Genomic DNA, 22,311 nt, shown 5'->3' on the forward strand with positions numbered 1-22,311 from the left:
AAGGGAAAGTAGGTCTATAGTATGAAGATCAAAGTTGAAGTGATTTGAGTGTGTACGGAAATAGTGTCTTCTCTCTTAAAATTTTTGACACTACATAGATGATTTCTCTTCGAACACGATGGAAAATATGGTGTTTACATTATTCCAACCGGCATTTGATATATTCTTGATATTATTTAGTAAGTATTAGTGGCAGTGTCTCTCGATCTCAATCTTGTTATTGCACAGGCCTATCTGTTGTCAAAACTTTCTACTTCTGTGGCTGTTTGTTAATGATTTTGTCCCATTGGGTTACATAGATATAACTCTGTATAATTTATTTTCAAAGAAAAATAGGCCAACTGTTACAATCTACAATTTATTTCTTTGGGGAATATGCCTACTTTTTTGTTATATTTCTGTTTATTATTTTATTTTTTTTGTACTCAAAGTAGTCATAGTAAGTCTTAGTCATATCAAAATCAGAATTATTGAAAATCTTGTATTTACAGTCTAAATATATTAAATCTTTAATAACAGTTAAATTTGAAAATGCAAATTTCAATCAGTACATGCATTGCCATGGGTGTGGCTATTGATTATAATAGGAGTTAAAAGTTAAGGATATTTGTTTGATGGGCCCATATAATTTATTGCTATTTTATTGGCCTACATTTTTTGGATAGTACAGCTGTGCAGATAAATGTAGCCTATCAGCTAGATTAAAGCAGCCAATAATTGAAATGTGGTGTAACATCATACACACAGAGTAGAAATGAAATGAATGTTGTACTGATTTGCACCAACCAGGATAATGTTCTAGAAAGAAAATAGGCCAACGCCTAAAGTATACATGTAAATAATAGGTCCACCCTTTTAACCGTTATTATATGATTACATTTTCATCTTCTTCAGAATATTTACAGAGATTTCAACAAAATTTGTTACATGTACATGTAGGTACATGCAATGTTCCTTGGGTGGTGCTGCTTATTCAGATTTATTCAAAATAAAGTTGAGTTTTGGCTCCATGTGGGTTGGGTGGAGCTACCTCAAAGAAGCAAATTTAGACAACTCCACACAAGTGCTTAATGGAGGTATTGTTGGGCGGTGCATACTCAAATTGGTTAAAAAAAATTGGACAGAGTAAAATAGACATTTCCTTATATTACCACGTGAACCACATTTTGCTTTCTATTACATGTAGGTAGGGGTCTGTGCATGCTCCTCGCAGTGTTTCGTTTGATTAGACCTAATTCCACTCAACACTGGCTTAAAGAAAACAAATTTCTGTTCCAAAATATGACTGGTCAATAGACAATAGTCCGATTGACAACCAATACCTAACTGCGTAACAATATCATTTGAGTTCAAAGGACAATATTGGTGTCAGTCATTATAAAATATGTGATAGAACTGGTTAAATACATCGCAAATATAATTTTAACACAGAGATCATTTCTACGGGAGATGAGTAACAAGCACGGGAAGAAACGGGAAGTGATGACAAACACGAGTTACCCTTCTATATAACTGATTGAAGTAACGAGCAATAACAGACAAACGATCGAATTTCATTTCACTGATAATTCCGTTGAAGATGAAAAGTTATTATATGAGACGGTTAGAGGATATCTGACAATTCAAAACTAGAATTGACTGTCAGTAGATAAAAGATAACGAACAAATTAGAAAAAGTCCGTGCATTACCATGTTTTTATTAAGAGCAGAATAAATAAAAACGGGAGAATGCACGGGATTTTTCTATTTTTCTCGTTTTCCCATATATAGTGACAGCCAATTCTATTTTGAATTGTGAGATACCCTCTCACCGTCCCATATAATAACTTTTCAACTTCAGCGGAATTATCAGTGAAATGAAATTAGATTGTTTGTCTGTTATCCCTCGTTACTTCAATCAGTTATATAGAAGGATAACTCGTGTTTGTCATGTTTGGCATCACTTCCCGTTTCTTCCCGTGCTTGTTACTCATCTCCCGTAGCAATGATCTTTGTGTTAAAATTATATTTGGAATGTATTTAACCAGTTCTATCACATATGTAATAATGACTGACACCAATATTGTCCTTTAAACAAAGCTCCAAATTTGTTTATATAACGTTACGTCATGACTCATGAAATTTATTACGCCCAATTAACCAGTGGGTGAAAAACGAGGCTATCAAAACAGCATCCTCGGTTACCCAGTGTACTCCACTATACCCTGGGTTAATCTATGGGGGAGGGAGACACGTTTTCAAGTTATCCTCCCTTGATGATTGTGCTATTTTTATCAACCAATCCCATAAATTGTTACTTGAAAAGGAAGTTGGCAAAGGGAAGTAACTCTCAGCGGACAATGTTAGGAGTTGGCCTATTCTAAATGCGTAATTATTAACAACCAATTATATATTATGTTAATGAAGACCAGACGTTCATATAATTCACGTTTCTTCCCGTGCTTGTTACTCATCTCCCGTAGCAATGATCTTTGTGTTAAAATTATATTTGGAATGTATTTAACCAGTTCTATCACATATGTAATAATGACTGACACCAATATTGTCCTTTAAACAAAGCTCCAAATTTGTTTATATAACGTTACGTCATGACTCATGAAATTTATTACGCCCAATTAACCAGTGGGTGAAAAACGAGGCTATCAAAACAGCATCCTCGGTTACCCAGTGTACTCCACTATACCCTGGGTTAATCTATGGGGGAGGGAGACACGTTTTCAAGTTATCCGCCCTTGATGATTGTGCTATTTTTATCAACCAATCCCATAAATTGTTACTTGAAAAGGAAGTTAGCAAAGGGAAGTAACTCTCAGCGGACAATGTTAGGAGTTGGCCTATTCTAAATGCGTAATTATTAACAACCAATTATATATTATGTTAATGAAGACCAGACGTTCATATAATAATGTAGGGTCATTAGTTTTATTTAGAATCGTTCGTTAGTTCCCGGAATTTTATGTCCACGTGATATGGTAGACAAGTTATTGTGAATTGTTGTTAGTTAGTTGTATTTTACGTCCGCTTCCACCGAGGTGATATCGCAGACAATTCATTGTGAATCAAATTGCCAAGTATAAGTTCAATAATAATAAACATAACAGAATGACATATTTCAGACAAAGAATGAATAGTAATAATAATAACAAAAGTCAAACACATACATGTAGATGTTATACATATTTGAAATCAACAACACATACTACAGATTTTGATAATACAATTAAATATAAATAAATTATAAATATATACATTATTTACATAAATCATTCAGTAAATGGACGTGAGTATGGTTATCTACCCTTATAAAAACGATTGGTTTGTAAACTGTTTTCTGATTGGTTCGTAGACTGTAGCTACATGTACATCCTAGGCCAGGGCAGATAAATTGAATTGGTGGAAACCCTATGGATTAACCCAGGGTATAGCGGAGTAGAATGGAATGAGTACACTGGGTAACCGAGGATGTCAAAACGGCTACCATGTAAACAATACTGTTTGGAGACGAACAATACTTTCACCCTGTTTAATACCTTAAATCACTGTCCAAAGTTTTAGGGAAGATCCAAGCTTAAATTAAGGGCTGTCATGTTACTATACTTCGGAAAGATTTGATTGAACGGGAAGAATAGACACACTCCCTTAAAAGCTCAAGTATCAGAAGTCAATCCAGCAATGGCCAGAGAGGGATTTTTCGGGCCATTGCTTCAGGAATATGTAGTCTGTGTACATCTCTCCTTTACAGCGAAACTTTGGATTTTTTCCAAGCATCTTAACATATAGAACAGGAAAATACAAGGATTCGCTGTAAAAGAGAAATATATACAACAAACCCTGCATCCCAACCGAGCCAGGACAATAAAAGTAGTTTACTTATTTGATCAATGACTTTGTGGGCAATTTCAGAGTATAATGATATCTTTGATGCATTGGAAAAGAAATGTTTTATGTTTTGAATTCATAACAGTGTTAGCCGAAAGATTACAAGTTCAAGCATCCTTCAGGAGCTAATTTGCTAGCTCACAAACCAGGAGGTCCGGGTTTCAATCTTTGTGTTGGCCGGTAAAGTTTTCCAGCGTGGTTTCCCCTTGATGTATGACAGAGGGCCTGTCAAAGAAAAGTGTTCAGTCACTCAGATGGGACAAAAAAACGAAGTCCAGTGTACATGTTGGCATGCATGTAAAAGAACCGTTGACAGTTGGAAATCAAATGCAGAAAAAATAGTCTCTTAAGTTGAAATCACCTTTTCATTCATTCAAGTTTCCTTAATTTTTTAATTTTCTATGTTTCAATTTAGTTGGAGTAACATCAATAGTTTTGAGGCAAACCATTCAGCCTGTTTATAGAGGATTTTTTTGTGATGATCAAAGTTTAATGCATCCATATAAATCTAGTACTATAAATGCAGCCTTACTCTACAGTGTATCCTTCATAATACCTTTCGTCACAGTAAGTATCTGAATTAATATTTTATTGTCCCCCGCATTTTGAAGAAAGCAGGGGACTATTAAAATGGGTTGTATAAGTTGTATAAAATAATATTGCGTTCTTGAATGTGTCCAATTTAACAGCGAATTTATTATTATTATGTAACATACTAAGAACCTAACTACATTTTTTGGGCACCAACCACCACCGCCCCCCCCCCCCCCAGTCAAAAATTTCCCCGTACGCCTATGACAGCAAGACTTGGTGTGGGTGTTTATTATTAAGTCAATGCCCTGATGGAGTTCGAAGATGAGCATTTTCTGCTTAGGGTAAGCAGAGATGGTTGATGATTTGGGACACAATAGCTTTAATTCTAATTAAGTGAGAGTGATGAAACTTAGTGTTGTGATGTTTGTAGATTTTGAATGGTAAGGCTTTTCATAAATTAGGCAGGAAACAACATGGAATCATGGATGGAAGTCAGAACAGGAAGTGATATTTATTCATCTCTATTACAAAAGAGTTATGTCAGGTTGTATATTATGGAATGCAGTGTACTTTTAATGAAAAGAAATGTTAATGTCACTGAGAGATTTATACAGTTTTATAACTAAATATACTACAAGTGTATAATTTCATTACATCAATACCTTGACTAAGTTCGATAATGAGCATTTTCTGCTCAGGGTAAGCAGAGCGATAAGTAATTTGATTGGCCGAGACTTTGGTACACAATAACTCTGATTGGTTGATGCTTTGGGGCACGATAACTTTGGTTATAATTAAGTGAGAGCGATGAAACTAAGAAGAGTATAGATTCATTATATCATTACCTTGACTAAGTTTGATGATGAGAATTTTCTGCTTAGGCTAAGGAGCGATAAGCAATTTGATTGGTCAAGACTTTGGAACATAGGTTTTTTAAATTGGTTAAAAATTGTGACCTCTGGAGCTGGAGGGACCACTAGCCAAAAATATAGTGCGAAATTCGAACTCAACCATATCGAAAGGAACCAAAATCTTTCCATTACACCATAATGATGGTTGAGTCCGAATTTCGTGAAAATCTGACCAAAACTTCTGGACAAAATGGACGCTACTTGAACGCAAATTGTGTAAAAGTATGTAATACTCAGGTTGTGGACCCTCTTGAGGTCACAATTTTGATCTGATTTTAATGAAACGTTAAACGTGTTTATATCCCAAAGACCTCAGTTCCTTTTGATATTCTTGCATGTCGGACCGTAACTTCCTGGATTATGGCCTCTGACTGTAGAAAAAATCCTGTTAATATTCAGCATTCTGCTACTTTTCATTGCAGAGATATGCCCCTTTTGCCAAAACATTGTGAACATCATGATGAAGGCTACAGTCTTTATTAATGGATTTGTTTCATATCTAGTGAAGAATTTGGGTCACAAGAGTACAAACAAACCCTATTCTGGAGTTGCCCCATTTTCCCGAAAACCCTGTGAAAGCGTTAGAGGCTACGTATAGAAGCTTCTAAATACAACAGAGATCAGATTTCTTGTAGGTATCTTTTCCTTTCGAATATGGTAAGTAAGACATAGCTGCAATGTGAGTGGATTTCCCTGCTGTGTGTGGCTATCTTTTAATGATTCATTAAAGTGTTGTAACTATTTATTTGAGAAAAATTTGAACTAATTTATAAATACAGATATCTATTTTAAAACTCTCTATTTTAGATCGCTTTAGTGGAATATGTGATATTATTGTTCAGAAGGAAACAGCAAGGGGAAAATAGAAATGTTACGCAAGATATAAAAACATTATGGTTGGAATGGCTGAAAAGATGCCTGCGGCTTCTGATTCTCTTCTTCTATGGAGTTGCTATTGTCCATTTTACAACCAATATTTCTAAATATTCACTTGGTCGACTCCGCCCTCATTTTATTACTGTTTGCAAACCAGATTATAGTAAATTCAACTGCAGTGCAGGCTTTATAGAAGACCCACATTGCACTGGTGACAATGCAAAACAATTATTAGAAGCAAGGTATATATCTTTGTTTCATTTTCTTTGATTCTATTATTATAAATGTGACTAGTCTTTATATTACCATTTTATGATGAAAAGGATGAAATGAAATGGGGTTTAACATCATACCTTTCTGCACCAACCGGGCTGATGAAGGCAGGCATATGACATGCTGTGTGCTTTGAGGGAAGTTCTGACCGGACAGTGGCACTACGGCCAAATCTTATTTCAAAATACAACTGTCAAGAGTTCTTTTATGTGCACATCAGTGTTTACACAGGACCTAGGTTTTTCAATCCATTCGAACGACCATGTTGTTCCTTACCGTGGGGCCTCCGTCCTGCACCACTGACAAAAGGGAAAGTGATTGGTTGATTTGTTTAATTATTAAACGTCACTTTTTCAATAGATACATTTAGAAGTAAGAAACACCATGTATTTCAAACTGTTCTATGTTGCAGGATATCATTCCCATCAGGTCATGCTTCAATGGCAGTATACACCATGATGTTTACGGTGGTAGGTATTATACCACATATTTGATAAGGAATGTCCTATAGAGAAAATATGTTTCAATCAAGGGTGTTACTCTGACCATTCTGCTCATCTATTTGTGTCACAGATCTGTTTTCATGTTTCTGTTATCCACACAAGTCATGGATTCAGTACTGGGTTTATGCATGTCAAGGAGTGAGTTGCTTGCCTAACTTACAGGGTTTTATTAAGTTGCTAGCACTAGGATTTCCACACACTTCTAAAGAACCCTACATGTATGCAAAAGCAAATTAGTGAAATAAAAAATATACCATATATTAATTAATCCAGAAATGATCTGATTATGTCTCTTTTTCTCTCTCTTTAATGCATTCTGGCTTTCTCTGATTCTGGAATTATTGATTATAAATAAAGGAATAAAAATTGTATTTAATGCTTAGTATATGTATATATATATATATTTGAACAGTTATATTTAGAGAAGAGATTTACATGGGATGGAGTTTTATTGTTAAAACCCTTCATCCAGACATGGTTATTTTATATGGCATATTATACATGTATGACTCGGATCTCAGATTATAAACATCATTGGAGTGATGTGTTTGGTGGAGCTATCTTGGGTTTCATCATAGCTTTATTAATGGTAGGTATGCTAACAGTTATTCTGCTATAAAGATGCACCTGGTTTTACTTTGTCCTAGTAATGTTCCTTTAATATCTACTTTTTAATGATCAAGGATTGGTGAGTTAATACACCCCTCTGAAAAGCTCTGAAGCTGTGCTTGAATATTACTTGTGCATGAAAATTGGGGTGTGTCTGTAATTTAAATCTTATGTTTTTATACGCCCACATTGAAATGTGGTCGTATATTGTCGTCGCCCCCGTCCGTCCGGGGACACTCTAGAGGCTAAAGTTAATATCTGATTGACTTTAAATTTATACACAGTGTTTAAGGTCTTGAGACGAAGAAGCCTATTGGTTTTCAGCGATTTCTGATAATTACTGCCAGAGTTATGGTCCTTGATCACTTCAAAAAATCTTGTGGATGCTCTAGAGGCTAAAGTTAATATCCGATTGAGTTTAAATTTATACACAGTGTTTGAGGTCATGAGACGAAGAAGCCTATTGATTTTCAGCGATTTCCAATATTTGCTGCCAGAGTTATGGCCCTTGATCACTTTGAAAAATCTTGTGGACGCTCTAGAGGCTAAAGTTATAATCCGATTGACTTCAGATTGATACACAGAGTTTAAGATCTTGAGACGAACAAGTATATTGATTTTCAATGAATTTTTATGACTTAAACAGTTAAATCCGTGATATTAAAAGCTTTGCATACAAAACGTTAGCATGGGGCAGAACTTTATAAAAACCAAACAAATTCTAATAGTTTTCTGATAATTACTTCGTGAGTTGTTGCTCTTAATAAGATTTTAGTGTATTATATATGTTTCATTACCGAAAAAAGTTAAAATATGCGACAACCCTTGTTGACTGCCCGGACGATTTAGTTGCTGTGGGCGTATGTTTCGTTGCCTGGCAACCTATCTTTATTTGGTTTGCTGGTTGTTAAGGGCTGTCATTATCAGTTTAACTTAGGTACTAGTATTTATTTAGGTGATAATTATGTCATTTGTATTCTCTATCAGGTTATCTCAAGGTTTTGGACATTTTAAGTAATGATCAGAAGCACCTTTGCATTGCAATTGATAAGCTACAAAATGATGTATGATTTGTTAACTAGTGGTAACTAATAAAGAATATATGTCACTTTATATAAGCTTATACATCACCCCTTTTATTTCACTTTGTTTTAGAATTTTGACATTTTGAGATAGGGTTAATTTTTTACCAGTCTTTTATTAAAAAAAATCACTCTGGCAAAAATTTGAAATATTATTACACAACTGTGTAATGTAAAGTTTACTGCACTGTTTCACATGTAATAAATACAAAAATCAGGATCATCCACTCTTTATGTCATATTACCTGTATTAAATGGTCGATCAAAGTTAAGTACCGTGATTACAGTAATGTGAGTTAACAGTTTTACCGGGTATGGGACAATCTGTCCCCCAGACAGTTTGTCCCCCAGGACTATTCGACCCCAAGGACAATTCATCCCCTAGGTCTATTCGGCCACGTGCAATTAAAAAAATATGAACACCAAAATAGAGGAAGAAATTAGTAGTTCCATCCTCTTCCTGCAAGAAGACCACTATTTTCTGCCAATTGTGAAACCCTTTATCTTGACTATTACTTCCCTCTTGGGTACATTGTACTAGGCTACACGTATAAGAAATATATTTGAACACTCTTTAAAATAATTTCAAAACAATGTTTATTTGCCCTTAAACATTGAGGATCAAACTTAAAAATCCAATCTGATTAAAACACATATAATATGTAGCACCATGGGTCTTTCGTCAGACGTGGAGAGCGGGCGTTGGAAAACCGGTCGCCACATCCTACGTACGACCCATACATCTTTTCTTACTACATATCTTAGTAGCCTTGTGATCGTCTAGAATTTGTCTCTAGCTGTCTTTGCTTCTGTTTCACGTTGTGTATTTACTTCTTACTGTTTTCTTAAGACGTTTGTCTTACCAGGAATAACAATGCAACAGTTTGTTTTTACATTTTATATATCATAGCCGGATAAAGGGATACAAACACTAGCCAGCCAGGCTCGCTGGATGAGTCCTGCTACATCTTTTCCCTTCCAGAACCTGTCTGCTGTCTCGACACTCGTCTATTCGGCCACGTGCAATTAAAAAAATATGAACACCAAAATAGAGGAAGAAATTAGTAGTTCCATCCTCTTCCTGCAAGAAGACCACTATTTTCTGCCAATTGTGAAACCCTTTATCTTGACTATTACTTCCCTCTTGGGTACATTGTACTAGGCTACACGTATAAGAAATATATTTGAACACTCTTTAAAATAATTTCAAAACAATGTTTATTTGCCCTTAAACATTGAGGATCAAACTTAAAAATCCAATCTGATTAAAACACATATAATATGTAGCACCATGGGTCTTTCGTCAGACGTGGAGAGCGGGCGTTGGAAAACCGGTCGCCACATCCTACGTACGACCCATACATCTTTTCTTACTACATATCTTAGTAGCCTTGTGATCGTCTAGAATTTGTCTCTAGCTGTCTTTGCTTCTGTTTCACGTTGTGTATTTACTTCTTACTGTTTTCTTAAGACGTTTGTCTTACCAGGAATAACAATGCAACAGTTTGTTTTTACATTTTATATATCATAGCCGGATAAAGGGATACAAACACTAGCCAGCCAGGCTCGCTGGATGAGTCCTGCTACATCTTTTCCCTTCCAGAACCTGTCTGCTGTCTCGACACTCAGATGGTAATCTCTCCGGAATCTAATGAAATCTGGCTTAAAAGTTTGCCATGATTTCTTTTATAGTACCTATAAACAACATGCACAAAACTAGTGTATTCATGACCCAGAACCTGTGCAATTACTGATATGATTGGTCCCTTAAACCAAATGATGCAATAAGTAAATTTCCAATCACATGTATTTTGTTGACACATAGAACCAGCTATGTTTTGGCTCTATAACTCTTTTTATGTGTCAACCTGCTGTCACTTATATTTTTAGTGCACCTTTAGTACAATTGGCCAAAGACATTAATTAATGAAATATAATGCCAACATTAATTATAAGAGCAAAAATTCTAAAAATATTAATACACCTATTTCGTTTAGTAATTTAGTTTTTTACAGTTCAAAATTTCGTTTTACTTGTCTTTACTACACTAGGATCTGGAAATTTCAGAACCTAATGTAGTAAAGACAAGTAAAACAAATTTTTGAACTATAAAAAACGAAACGAAATAGGATCTGTGTTTTAATCAGATTGGCTTCTCTACTGTAGTTTGTTTGATTTCTGTCATGGTGTACCAGGTTTTATACTAATTAGTTGATTAACAAATATTTAGGGTTGTTGTGGATTATTTCAGATATACAAGGTCTACAATCTATTGCATAAAAAAGAAGCCTGTTTAGAAGAGAAGGTTGACAAGATATCTGAAGGTGCAGAGACTGCAGTACAGGTACATGCAAATTGTACCACTGTGCTTTGATTGAGATGGAATTTTTACTAATTGCCTTCACCATGACCAAAAGTATGCTTATAGGATTGTTGATAAAGAAATGAGAGATACTATTTTTGATACATTTTTCGGGCTGTACTATATACTGGAAAACATACTGAATACCGGAAAACACCGGAAAAACACTAAATACCGGAAAACACCCTAAATAGGTAACCCGAAGAAGGGCTATACTATAAACCAGAAACTAACCCTAACCCTAACCCAGGCACACAGAGGACCAGGCTCCGTGTTACCTGTTTAGGATATTTTCCGGTATTTAGTGTGTTTTCCGGTGTTTTCCAGTATTCATTATAACATGGTGTTTTCCGGTTGTTTTCCTGTGTTTTTCGGTGTTTTCTTGTATATAGTATTGTTGCATTTTTCTTAGTATTTGTTATATGTTTTATTCATTACTTTGTCTAATATTACAAAGGTAAACAGTTAAACATGTCAATAGTTTTAATTTTAGCTCTTCTTTAAAGAAGATTCACAACACAGTTTATGTGGAAAACAAACACTGGTTTTACATATAGACTCACGATGTTTTGACAAGTGTTCTCTTATCTTTATCAAGCACAAATTAAGACTAATTACTGTATTAAATGATCATTTGTTATCAACTGCAGCAAGGTCGTCCAGTTATAACCAATTAACCAGACAAGATAAATTTTTCTAATAATTCACTACTTTTGTTTTTGTAACAATATTTAAAATTGCAAATTACGCTAATAACTAACAGTTTATGTACAATTTTAATGTAGATAAATCAAGTAAAGTTGGCTATGTAAGATATAAATATCAATGCAATTCATTGCAACATCTTTATTAGTAGTCTCGGTCACCCAGAACCACCCAAGGTTCAATAGACGGAGGGTCTGGGTAGGTTGTAAACAATTAGCGAAATTTACGTGATAATCAGCCACATAAGAAATAAACTCCTGGTTACGCATGGGCAACTGCTATTCAAACAAGCAGTTCTCAAATTGTGAGGCTAGATGTTCATTACCATATTAAAGAAACCGGTATCATGGATAGAATGTAAGAATGATGAATGAATAACACCTTCAATCAAACCATAATATCTTGCTCAGGGAAGCTATTGCATGATATGAAATGGGGTTATGTGTCCTACTTTACTGCACCTATAAAGACACAGAGAGAGATGGGGTTTAATTCCACTCAACACAAACTAGGTCATTTCGGGACTAAAATATGGTTCAATTTTATTTCAATAATTCGCTTGCGCGTAGGGGTCTTTTGCAGGGGGGGGAAACTGGAGGACCTAGAGGAAACCCATGAGGTTGGATAGGCGAGCCTACTCCTTGTCACGTACAACTGGGGAATCGAAACCACAGCAGTTGACTCAATGACAGGCCTTATGATACAATGCGCACACGCTAACCATTCAGCTATCGACCCCGCCCTTCCCCATATAGATTAATAATCCCTATACTGAGATTATAACAAATGATACAAATGTATGCAAATTAATGATACATGAAATTTAAAATAATTATGAATATGTGATATATAATATATTGTGGCTATAATTGAAATACTCAGCACTAAATTAGTTTTTGAAATTTATTCTCATAATATCATTTATTTTTTATATTTGTTTATGTTATAAGCTACATTTTGTAGCTAACCTAGGTTCTCTTCTCAAAAGCAGTCAATGCAGTAATATGATTATTTGGATCTTATTTTATTTATACCCATATTACTTAGGGCAATATGGGAAATATTCTGATACTAGAAAAATTATGTGACTATATATCAAAATATTTCACTAAATATGTTAACATACAAATGGCCAATAATCAGTAAATTGAATATATTCATAAAATGGTTGCTATATTTGATCAAATAAACAAAACAAGTTGAGATTTGTTTGATAAAATGTTAATTTACAGCAGTAAATACAATTTCCTTTTAAATACTGTTGTAAATTAATCTTACGTTCCATGGACTCAAGAAATGAATGCCAGTATTTAATATATTGAATTGTGAACATTACAAGCACATTGATAGTATTTTATTGCCAGTTTTAGTATTAAATAGATAAAATGAATATGTTTGAATGTCAGGGAGATGGTCTGTGAAAACATATCTAATGTCACAGGTTTTCAGTATGAATAATAACAAGTGATATAATGCTATTGTTTATATAAACATAAATATCACCCAGCACCAATGTTTACCATTTATACAATCTTTACCATTTTAGAATCATTTATTTCTAAATTATGCTAGTTGTCTTCATTGATTTGACCCCGCTATATTCTTTATACTCAAAATACATTTTTCAATAGAAGGCCGATTAGCAAGCTCCTACATGTATCTTAGGAATGATGTGCATAGATAGAAACTTGTGATCAGGACTACTAATAACTATAATACAACCAGCAAATCCTCAGATTTCAAGATTTAAAATATTTGTTCAAGTTTTTGTATAACTGAATTAGAGTAACTAAATTCCTTGAGCATAAAAAAAGTCTTTCATATGTATGATATTAATATTATTTTAGCAACATTGTAAATATCACTATCTAAAGTATCTTTCTAAAAAAAAATCAAAAAAAATCACTATTTTGTACAATTTTTGTTGTTATTACATAACATAATTTCAAATTCTTATTCAAAGTTTTGTAAAACTGAATTAGAGTGTCAATATAACATCCTTAAAATCACTTATTGTCTAAAATTTTCAGACAATTACCATAAATGAAAAAGATATATCTTATTGAAAATACATCGAATAATTCAAATTGTTATATTATTTAAAATTTGTACAAAAAAATTGTTACAGCTTGTTTTAACTTTATAATTACTATTCAAGCAAATATTAGATATTAGTATTGTTTTCTTAAGATGCAGTCATTACTTTCTCATAGGTAAATATTTATATTAATATTTTTAAGAGATTTTTTGTTTTTGATATGTTGATATTATTATTACATTATGTTTTTGTTCCCCACCTTTCGAAGAAAGCAGGGGACTATTAAAATGGGTCTGTCTGTCCATCTGTCCGTCACACTTTTTGGGACACAATAACTCTCTTTCTAATTGAACTAGAATGTTCAGACTTGGTGTAGGTGTTTATTAGGTCAATGCCTTGGTGGAGTTCGGAGATGAGCTTTATCTGCTTAGGGTAAGCAGAGATAAGCTATTTGATTAGTTGATGCTTTGGGACACGATAACTTTAGTCCTAATTAAGTGAGAGTGAGGCCACTTGGTGTATAGCTTTATTACATCAATACCTTGACTAAGTTCGATAATGAACATTTTCTGCTGAGGGTAAGCAGAGCAATAAGCAGTTCGATTGGTCGAGACTTTGGAACACAATAATTCTCCTTCTAATTGAGCTAGAATGTTCAAACTTGGTGCAGGTGTTTATTAGGTCAGTGCCTTGATGGAGTTCAATGATGAACATTGTCCACTTAAAGTAAGCAGAAATAAGCAATCTGATTGGTTGATGCTTTGGGGCACTCCCTGTACGCAAACAGTGTTAAAGTATGTAATATCAAGGTTGTGGACCCTCTAGACCTAGAGCTCACAATTTTGATGAAACTTAAAACGTGTTTATATCCCAAAGATCTTGGTTCCTTTCGATATTCACACATATCAGACCGCAAGTTTCTGGATTATGACACCCGATTGTACGTGAAAATCAGGATTTTAGCTTGTGGGCCCTCTAGAGGTCACAGTTTTTATCCGATTTTAAAAATCATTTATATATATCATTGTTACACCCTGATGATGATTCAGTTCGAATTCCGCAAAAATTGGACCGAAACTGTCCGACAAAATGGCCGCTCCTTGAACGCAAATGGTGTAAAAGTATTTTGATTGAACTTAAAATATATGTTTATATCCCAAAGATCTCAGTTCCTTTGGATATTCACACATATCAGACAATAACTTCCTGGATTATGGCTCCTGATTGTACGTAAAATCACATTTTTCGCTTGTGGCTCCTCTAGAGGTCACAATTTTTATACGATTTTAAAAACTGTTTAAACATATCACCATTGCACCATAAGGCGGATTGAGTTTGAATTTCAGGAAACTCGAGAAACGAAACTGCCCAATAAAATGGCCGTTCACTGTACACAGATTGTGTAAAAGTATGTAATACAAAGATTGTGGACTTTCTAGAGGTCACCGTTTTTTGTTCAATTTTGATGAAACTTATAATATATCTTAATATCATGAAGATCACAGTCCCTTTCAATATTTGCTCATTTCAGACCATAACGTCCTGGATAATGGCCCTTGATTGTAAGAAAAAACACGTTTTTTTTTTAGCTTTTTCTCTATCCATCTCTTGCAAAATGTGGATTTATCTTGCCTGGCAACCGCTGGTTTCAAAGAATGGTGCCCTTAAGAAGCTCGTAGTAAGAGGTACCTGGTCCAAGAATCAAAATAATTTTTAAATATCAATATTTTTTAACAGATTTTTGTTTCTGATATAATGTTGATCTTATTTTTAATTTTATTTTTATTTTCTTGTGCATTATGTATATTACATTATTCTTTTTCTGTTAAATAACTTTTATAAATCTTTAGGTGGCATTCAGTAACTGGATAGAGTAATAAGAAAACACTTTCTTATGGAAAATAGCCACTAGTAAGCCTATAGTTAGGCGACATTTCAAAGAGCACTTGCTCAACCTTACCTATACTTGTAGCTGATTTCCATAAGTATATGTTTTCTTATTAACTTTTTTTTTTTATTATCATCTTGTTACTAAATTGTCAAATATATCCATATCTATTTTCTTTGTTTCCTTGGAGTTTTTATTAGTGGAAAATGTGTATTATTTGTTCCATATCCAATAAAATTTATTTAGCTAATCTTTCAATCTGTTATTATTTGTCCAACCTAAGGGGTTTTATATTGGGTTCTCCTGTTTCCTCACACTGCTGAAAACCCCTATGTGCAAGCAGTGTCAGCACCAGTCAAAAGCGCCAAAATTTTGAAAAATAGACCACCAGAAATGCAGTCTGGTAGTATTTCAGCTTCTGATCGTGGAGATAAATAGAGCTGACCAGATACTGTCTGATGCCAAATCACTAGCTTATCCGACAGAGAGGAAAATGTGAAATGAACGGAGTGAGTGAATCAAAGTGAATGAGTATTTTCGCCACATTGAACTTATACCCCAAGAGTGTCAAACAAACAGAGTGCATGAATCAAAGTGAATGAGAATTACACCCAAAATGACTTAGTTGTGTCGAAAGATGTTAAACTACATTTCTCTCTCGGTTAGTATTATGCTGGCTGCGATTACTGCAGCTATGATGTTAGAGACTGGGTAATGATGTAGCTTTCTTTAAATTCTCCTTTATGTACAGATATAATTTTGGGTTTTTTGGAAAGGTCTTCTCTACAATAGTAATGCCTCTTGGGATTGGGAACACTGTTAATTAACATAAATAGCAATATAGTTATTGTCCTCATCAGTTTATTAATTTGTCAATTCTGTCTTGTAATATCTCTATTTTACTTGTATGTATCTGCCGTTATGGTTCTCATAACTTTTCCGAATCAATTCTTGACTGTGGGAACAGTGGGATTTGGATTTTTCTCTGGTTTTGGGAATTTTCATTAGGACTGAAATAAAATTAAAAACTTGGGCGGTTCATTTGAAAGATTAAAATGTAATTATTAATTAGATATCCTTAAATGTTATTTACCGGTAGAGGTATAGCCTAATGGTTATTTTAACACAACTTTATGGAATATAGCCAAATAAACTGGGAAGTAGGCCCTAGTGTAAGGGTATTATGAATGTAGGCCTAATGGGTTTCATTGTCTTTTTTACACAAGCTTTTTCATTCTTTTGGAACATAAGAAATATGCAAGTTCCAAAAACATCCCTTTGTTTGAAATATTGCACAAACATAAAAAATGCAGATAAAAATATCACAGACTGATTTAATGTAATAAATAATTTGTCACATTTTTCCATGAAAATATCACATAAAAAGGTACCGCATCCTAAATAATATTCTGTATTCTGTGCACCCCCAACCGATTTTCGTTGTCATTCTAGATGTTTGGTCATTCTGTTGATATAGAAAACTTGTAATACAGTATATTTTAACTGCTAAATCTGCCTATTTATATCACGACAAGACCACTATCAACACTCAAAGCCATTGGATGGCTACGATTTTAAGTAGATCAGAACGGTTTGTCCATTTAATGATTTATGGTAATTTAGAAATGGAGAAGCGAGATTGTCAAAACTACAATTGTAGGCTACTGGATTGATAGCTTTGCCCAAAATAAAGTAACTTGAATGAAATTTTAAATATATTCATTTTGCATTATCTATTTTTGAAATGTTACATTGAGAACGGTCAGCTCTTTATCTAAATCTCATATGCCCCTCAAGTTTTCATACTGTGCTCTTGCAGCCCTAGGACCTTTTTATAGGATCTCTTTTTTGGGTCCCTTTTCATTGGTTCAACAAACATTGGCCTGATTTATTAAAGTTAAAGATTAATTTCTTTTTGAGAAACTGTTAACACAAATTGAAAATAAGAATGCTGATGTGAATTAATGGATAGGCCTGCAGATTTTTAACAAGTCAGATCTTTCTAGTGATTTTTATGTACAGTAAAAAGACATAAGAGTGAGGAGTTAGCTTTCCTTAACTTTAAATTTACTCAATAGATGTCAGGGCAAGTGGATATTTATAATTTGTATGTAACGAAAGATAGGATTGGCCCAGACTAAATTATTTTTAGAAATAGCGCCTTTGAGTTGTAATCAATGGACAGTGTGTAATGTTATGACGATTGGGATGTCATTCAAGCAAATTTGCATCCAAGAAATTCACCAGGTGTGATGGAAGTGGATGTATTTGTGCCTTATTATTGCGATAACAAAAATTAGGACTCCGTTTTGCACTTTATGGAAGATAAATATCTTGATTCGAAAAAAAGAGGTCGCCGATTTATGCGACAGTGTCACTTAGTGGTTTGATATTTGAAAAGTAAAAAAAAAAAAATAATATTAAATGCTCATTTGAATGAATGACAAAAATAATTGTTGACAGTCAAAGAATTTAATCAAACATTCGGCTAAAAGAGAGATTTGATCATGGCAGATGATGAAAGCAGTGTCCGGGTTGCTATTAGGTAATATTGTTATTAATATTATTGATGCCAACATGGTAATTTGTATTTTAAAAAAAAAAACAATTGAGGCTTTGAGGTGGAGGGCCAGTGCAGTATGTGAAAATTTGTAGAATAGCCAAATCCTGTAGCCTTTTGGCCTAATTATTTCCATGTAATCATGTATCTTACAGTTTGGCCTAGATTAAACTGTTAATAAGTATTTCAAACTATGCAGTCGAGTTAATTAAAGTAGCTAAGTCCATAACTCAATATCATCCAAAATCTTCGACATTGAAAACACAAATTTTTTTGCAATTTAAATCAGCATTGGTGTTGTGGTCTTACCTGGAAAAGATGAACATTTTACCATTGGTACACGAATCGTGTACCATAATGCGTTTCAGCGCCATTTGTAACAAGGTGCTCAAAGAATGAGGCTAGACATATTCCACAGAAGTCCTGTCAAACGGTGATGCCATATTCTTATTTGGAGAGCATGTGTAATATACTATCGGTGTTGACTGGAATAACCAGACGCTAGAAACTGTCTTTCAGTTGAGACTTCTGGCATATTTCGCCGAACATAACTGATGACAATTCCCAGTAAAACGGAAACGATTAAATGTAAAACATTTTATATAAATTCATATTACATTATTATATGTGTTGCGACCCATTTGTGCCAATTTCTAGGCCCAAAATATTAGCGATTTAGCTCCTTTAAGTACCAGTAAATAACTAGATTAAACTGTTGTTAATAAGTATTTCAAACTATGCAGTCGAGTTAATTAAGTACCAGTAAATAAGACACTGGCTCATCGCAGCCTGGATGGTAGAGGTAGCAGGTTCGATCCCGGTGTGGGGGGGGGGGCGTGCTGACAAAGACAGCTGTCTTGCCCTTCAGATGGTGTGCACGTGAAAAATCCCATGGCAGTTGGAATTCAATACCGTATAAGAGTAGGCTGTAGCACTGCTGTACGGGCAAAATTTCCCTCATAGTCATAGCACACTATGATGTACATGTATCCCTTTTTTTTATTAGCCTCCACAGGTAGTTTCACTAAACTTAACATTCCACTCTATAATGGCACCTAAAATCTACACCACAGTTGAATATTCCCACCACATAAACAATAAAGTTTCCTCAACTCCTTAAAAAGAAAGCCAAAATTAAGAGTTGTTTTGTAGCTATAGGATCATGCAGACAGAAAACTTGCTTACCTGCCGATGAAATTATTTGTCATTGAAGTCATGAGTTAATAGCTTGAACCCAAAATTTATTGTTGAAAATACAGTAAAGTGCAATAATTTGTATCTGTGTGATGTAAGTTCAATGACAAAATGTTGTACAATTAGCAATTGAGTTAGTTTTATCACCACATAGGCCTAAACATCTAGTTAGCTATATATAATGTTAATGTCAGGAGATTTTTGACATCACCTGGGTGATTACTATGTGGCTCATTCTGACAATTCAATGCATTTCACACCACTTAATGAAGTTATTGAGTTTCTTTCTTTATTATTTCTATTAGAATTCGGCCACAAAATGCCAGAGAAAAAATTGATATGTGTCAGATATGTACATCAGTGATAGAAGATGAACAGCCACAGGTTAAAATTGGAAAGGATAAATGTTTTACTTACGATCATGTGTACGACTTGCCAACTGGTCAAGAAACAATTTATGATACATGTGTCAGACATTTAATTGATGGGTGAGTATTGTTACTAACTTAAAAGTGTTGTTATTTTAAGCTTTTCACTTTGTCTCTTCTAGTTGACAAATGAGAATATGTTAGAGATCTATAGTATAAAGTAATATTTTTGTCAAATGTTCAGTAAGATGGGGCATGGTCAAATATGAATGTTTGCAAAGTTTGAGACTTTAAATCTGCTAATCCAAGACACATTTGTCTTCTGTCCTTTGCCAAATGGTCTAACATGTGCACTTTAGATCATGAGGTCTGTCATTGAGTCAAGTGGAAGTTCGTTCAAATAGTATGTGACAAAGAGTAGGGGCAGCTGTCTAACCTCATGGCATTTCTATGGGTCTTCTGGCTTCCTCCCACTGCTAAAGACCCCTAGTGCCAGTGGGTAGTGCAAATGTATTATTGAAATGTTAGTCCTGAAATGACCAAGTTTCTCTGTCTCCCTTTCCTTTGCCCTTGTACTGTAACTATTTTTTTTAGCTAATCTGCTGTTTACATAGCTGACATAGTACATGTACATATTTTTGATTTTGGTGCCCTTAAAAAAATTAGGTGTAAAGATGAATTGGTTTTTCATTGTACTTTATTTCATTGACCGAAAATGAAAAAGTTTGACAGTTACCAGTTGTATTACATATAGCTGTGTAGGTTTTAACCAGTTGAAAAACTTGATGCAGACATGATTTTATTGATTTAATTATATACCAGTGTCATACTGTACCAGTAACAAAAACAACATTTGTACAAGACTAGCCAGTCTGGTTAGTCACTTGAGTATCCCATTGTAGGTACATAGCCTACATGTACATGTATCATATTTGAATGTGGTTTAATGCATGCACTTTATTTCATAAGGTCTCTCAATGAATAGAGTGGTGTGGTTTCAATCCTAAACTTGTATTCTTGTAATGTATGTGACATCAAAATTTCTACCACAGCTCAAGGTTCCTGTGCAGAAGCATATTATTGTCCCCCACCTTTCGATGAAAGCATGGAATTGAGCTAGAATGTTCAAGCTTGGTGTACATAGGTGTTTATTAGGTCAATGCCTTGATGGAGTTCGAAGATGAGCATTTCCTGCTTAGGGTAAGCAGAGATAAGCAATTGATGCTATGGGACACGATAACTTTAGTTCTAGTTACATGTAAATGAGTGATGAAACTTGGTGTGTAGTTTCATTACATCAATACTTTGCCTAAGTTCGATATTGAGCATTTTCTGCTCCGGGTAAGGAGAGAGATAAACAATTTGATTGTCCGAGACTTTGGAACACAATAACTCTCCTTCTAATTGAGGTAGAATGTTCAAATTTGGTGTAGGCATTCATTAGGTGAATGCATTGATGGAGTTCGATGACTGTCTGCTCAGGTATAAGCAGAGATAAGCAATTTGATTGGTTGATTCTTTGGGACATGATGGTAATTTTAGTTCTAATTAAGTGAGAGTGATGACACTTGGTGTATAGTTCTAGCACATCAATACAATGACTAAGTTCGATAATGAACATTTTATTCTGAGGGTAAGCTAAGCAGAGCGATAAGCGATTTGATTGGTCAAGAGTTTGGAACACAATAACTCTCCTTCTAATTGAGGTAGAATGTTCAAATTTGATGTAGGCGTTCATTAGGTGAATACCTTGATGGAGTTCGATGATGAACATTGTCTGCTTACGGTAAGCAGAGATAACCAATCTGATTGGTTGATGCTTTGGGGCACAATAACTTTGGTAATAATTAAGTGGGAGAGATGAAACTCGGTGTATAGAAGTATAGATTCTTTATATCATTACCATGACTAAGTTCGATGATGAGTATTTTCTGCTTAGACTAACGAGTGATAAGCAATTTGATTGGTCAAGACTTTGGAACATACATGTAACAACTCTGTTTAAACTTGATGTTGATGTTCATTAGTTGAATGTAACAAAGTGCGACTTTCGGGGAATGTAGTTCGCCGTCCTGTGATCTCTAAGTATCGGAAATGAATACAGATTCTTGGAATGGATCTTCAAGACTTTATTTCAGGAGCAAATAACAGCAACAATTATTAATTAAACAACTTATAATTTCCAATAAATCGGACCTCCAACTAGTATAGGTTCCCTAAGTCGGTCTCTCCAACTAATCTTTTTATATAAATTAGTTACTATAAATAGTATAAAAGGTGTTGACATAAACATATAACTATTGAAGGATAAAGTCTTGAGTCTTAAGGCATTTAAAACAAATAGTTAGAAGAGACTTTAGTTGCCGGCCTATAATAATTTAATAAATTGACTGACAGATTAATTGCTGTCTGCCTCTCTAATGACTAACCAAGCATTAATAACTGAATATACATGTATAGATCCAAAATTAAAAACAATTAAAAAATAATAAAATAACATGACCTATGCATTGATCAAAAATGTCTTAG

The 22,311-nt window shown here is 34.2% G+C and overlaps 2 protein-coding genes across 4 annotated transcripts in view; both read left to right on the forward strand.

Moving 5' to 3' along the window:
- Positions 1 to 7: 7 nt before the first annotated feature.
- LOC126823723 (phospholipid phosphatase 3) lies at positions 8 to 15,910 on the forward strand. Its single transcript, XM_050552685.2, has 6 exons — positions 8 to 179; positions 4,295 to 4,446; positions 6,132 to 6,442; positions 6,886 to 6,943; positions 7,389 to 7,565; positions 10,919 to 15,910. Exons 1-6 carry the CDS (start codon positions 119 to 121, stop codon positions 11,039 to 11,041), a joined length of 882 nt encoding a protein of 293 aa, XP_050408642.2. The 5' UTR covers positions 8 to 118; the 3' UTR covers positions 11,042 to 15,910.
- Positions 15,911 to 17,835: 1,925 nt separating this feature from the next.
- The window catches only part of LOC126823397 (kinesin-like protein KIF21A), a 54,794-nt gene continuing 50,318 nt past the window's right edge, over positions 17,836 to 22,311 (forward strand). For all 3 annotated transcript variants that reach the window (XM_050552213.2, XM_050552211.2, XM_056101991.1), the window contains exons 1-2: positions 17,836 to 18,205; positions 19,720 to 19,902. In XM_050552213.2, the coding sequence (XP_050408170.1) occupies positions 18,168 to 18,205; positions 19,720 to 19,902 (221 nt within the window). In that variant the 5' untranslated portion in view covers positions 17,836 to 18,167. The remainder of the gene's footprint in view (positions 18,206 to 19,719; positions 19,903 to 22,311) is intronic.

This window comes from Patella vulgata, chromosome 6, assembly GCF_932274485.2.
Source record: "Patella vulgata chromosome 6, xgPatVulg1.2, whole genome shotgun sequence".
Lineage (NCBI taxonomy): Eukaryota > Metazoa > Mollusca > Gastropoda > Patellidae > Patella > Patella vulgata.

Coding starts and splice junctions, on each gene's coding strand:
- LOC126823723 (XM_050552685.2), top strand. CDS start 119: ATGGAAAATATGGTGTTTACATTATTCCAACCGGCATTTGATATATTC. Junction 6,443..6,885: donor AAACAATTATTAGAAGCAAG/GTATATATCTTT, acceptor TCTATGTTGCAG/GATATCATTCCCATCAGGTC. Junction 7,566..10,918: donor TCATCATAGCTTTATTAATG/GTAGGTATGCTA, acceptor GGATTATTTCAG/ATATACAAGGTCTACAATCT.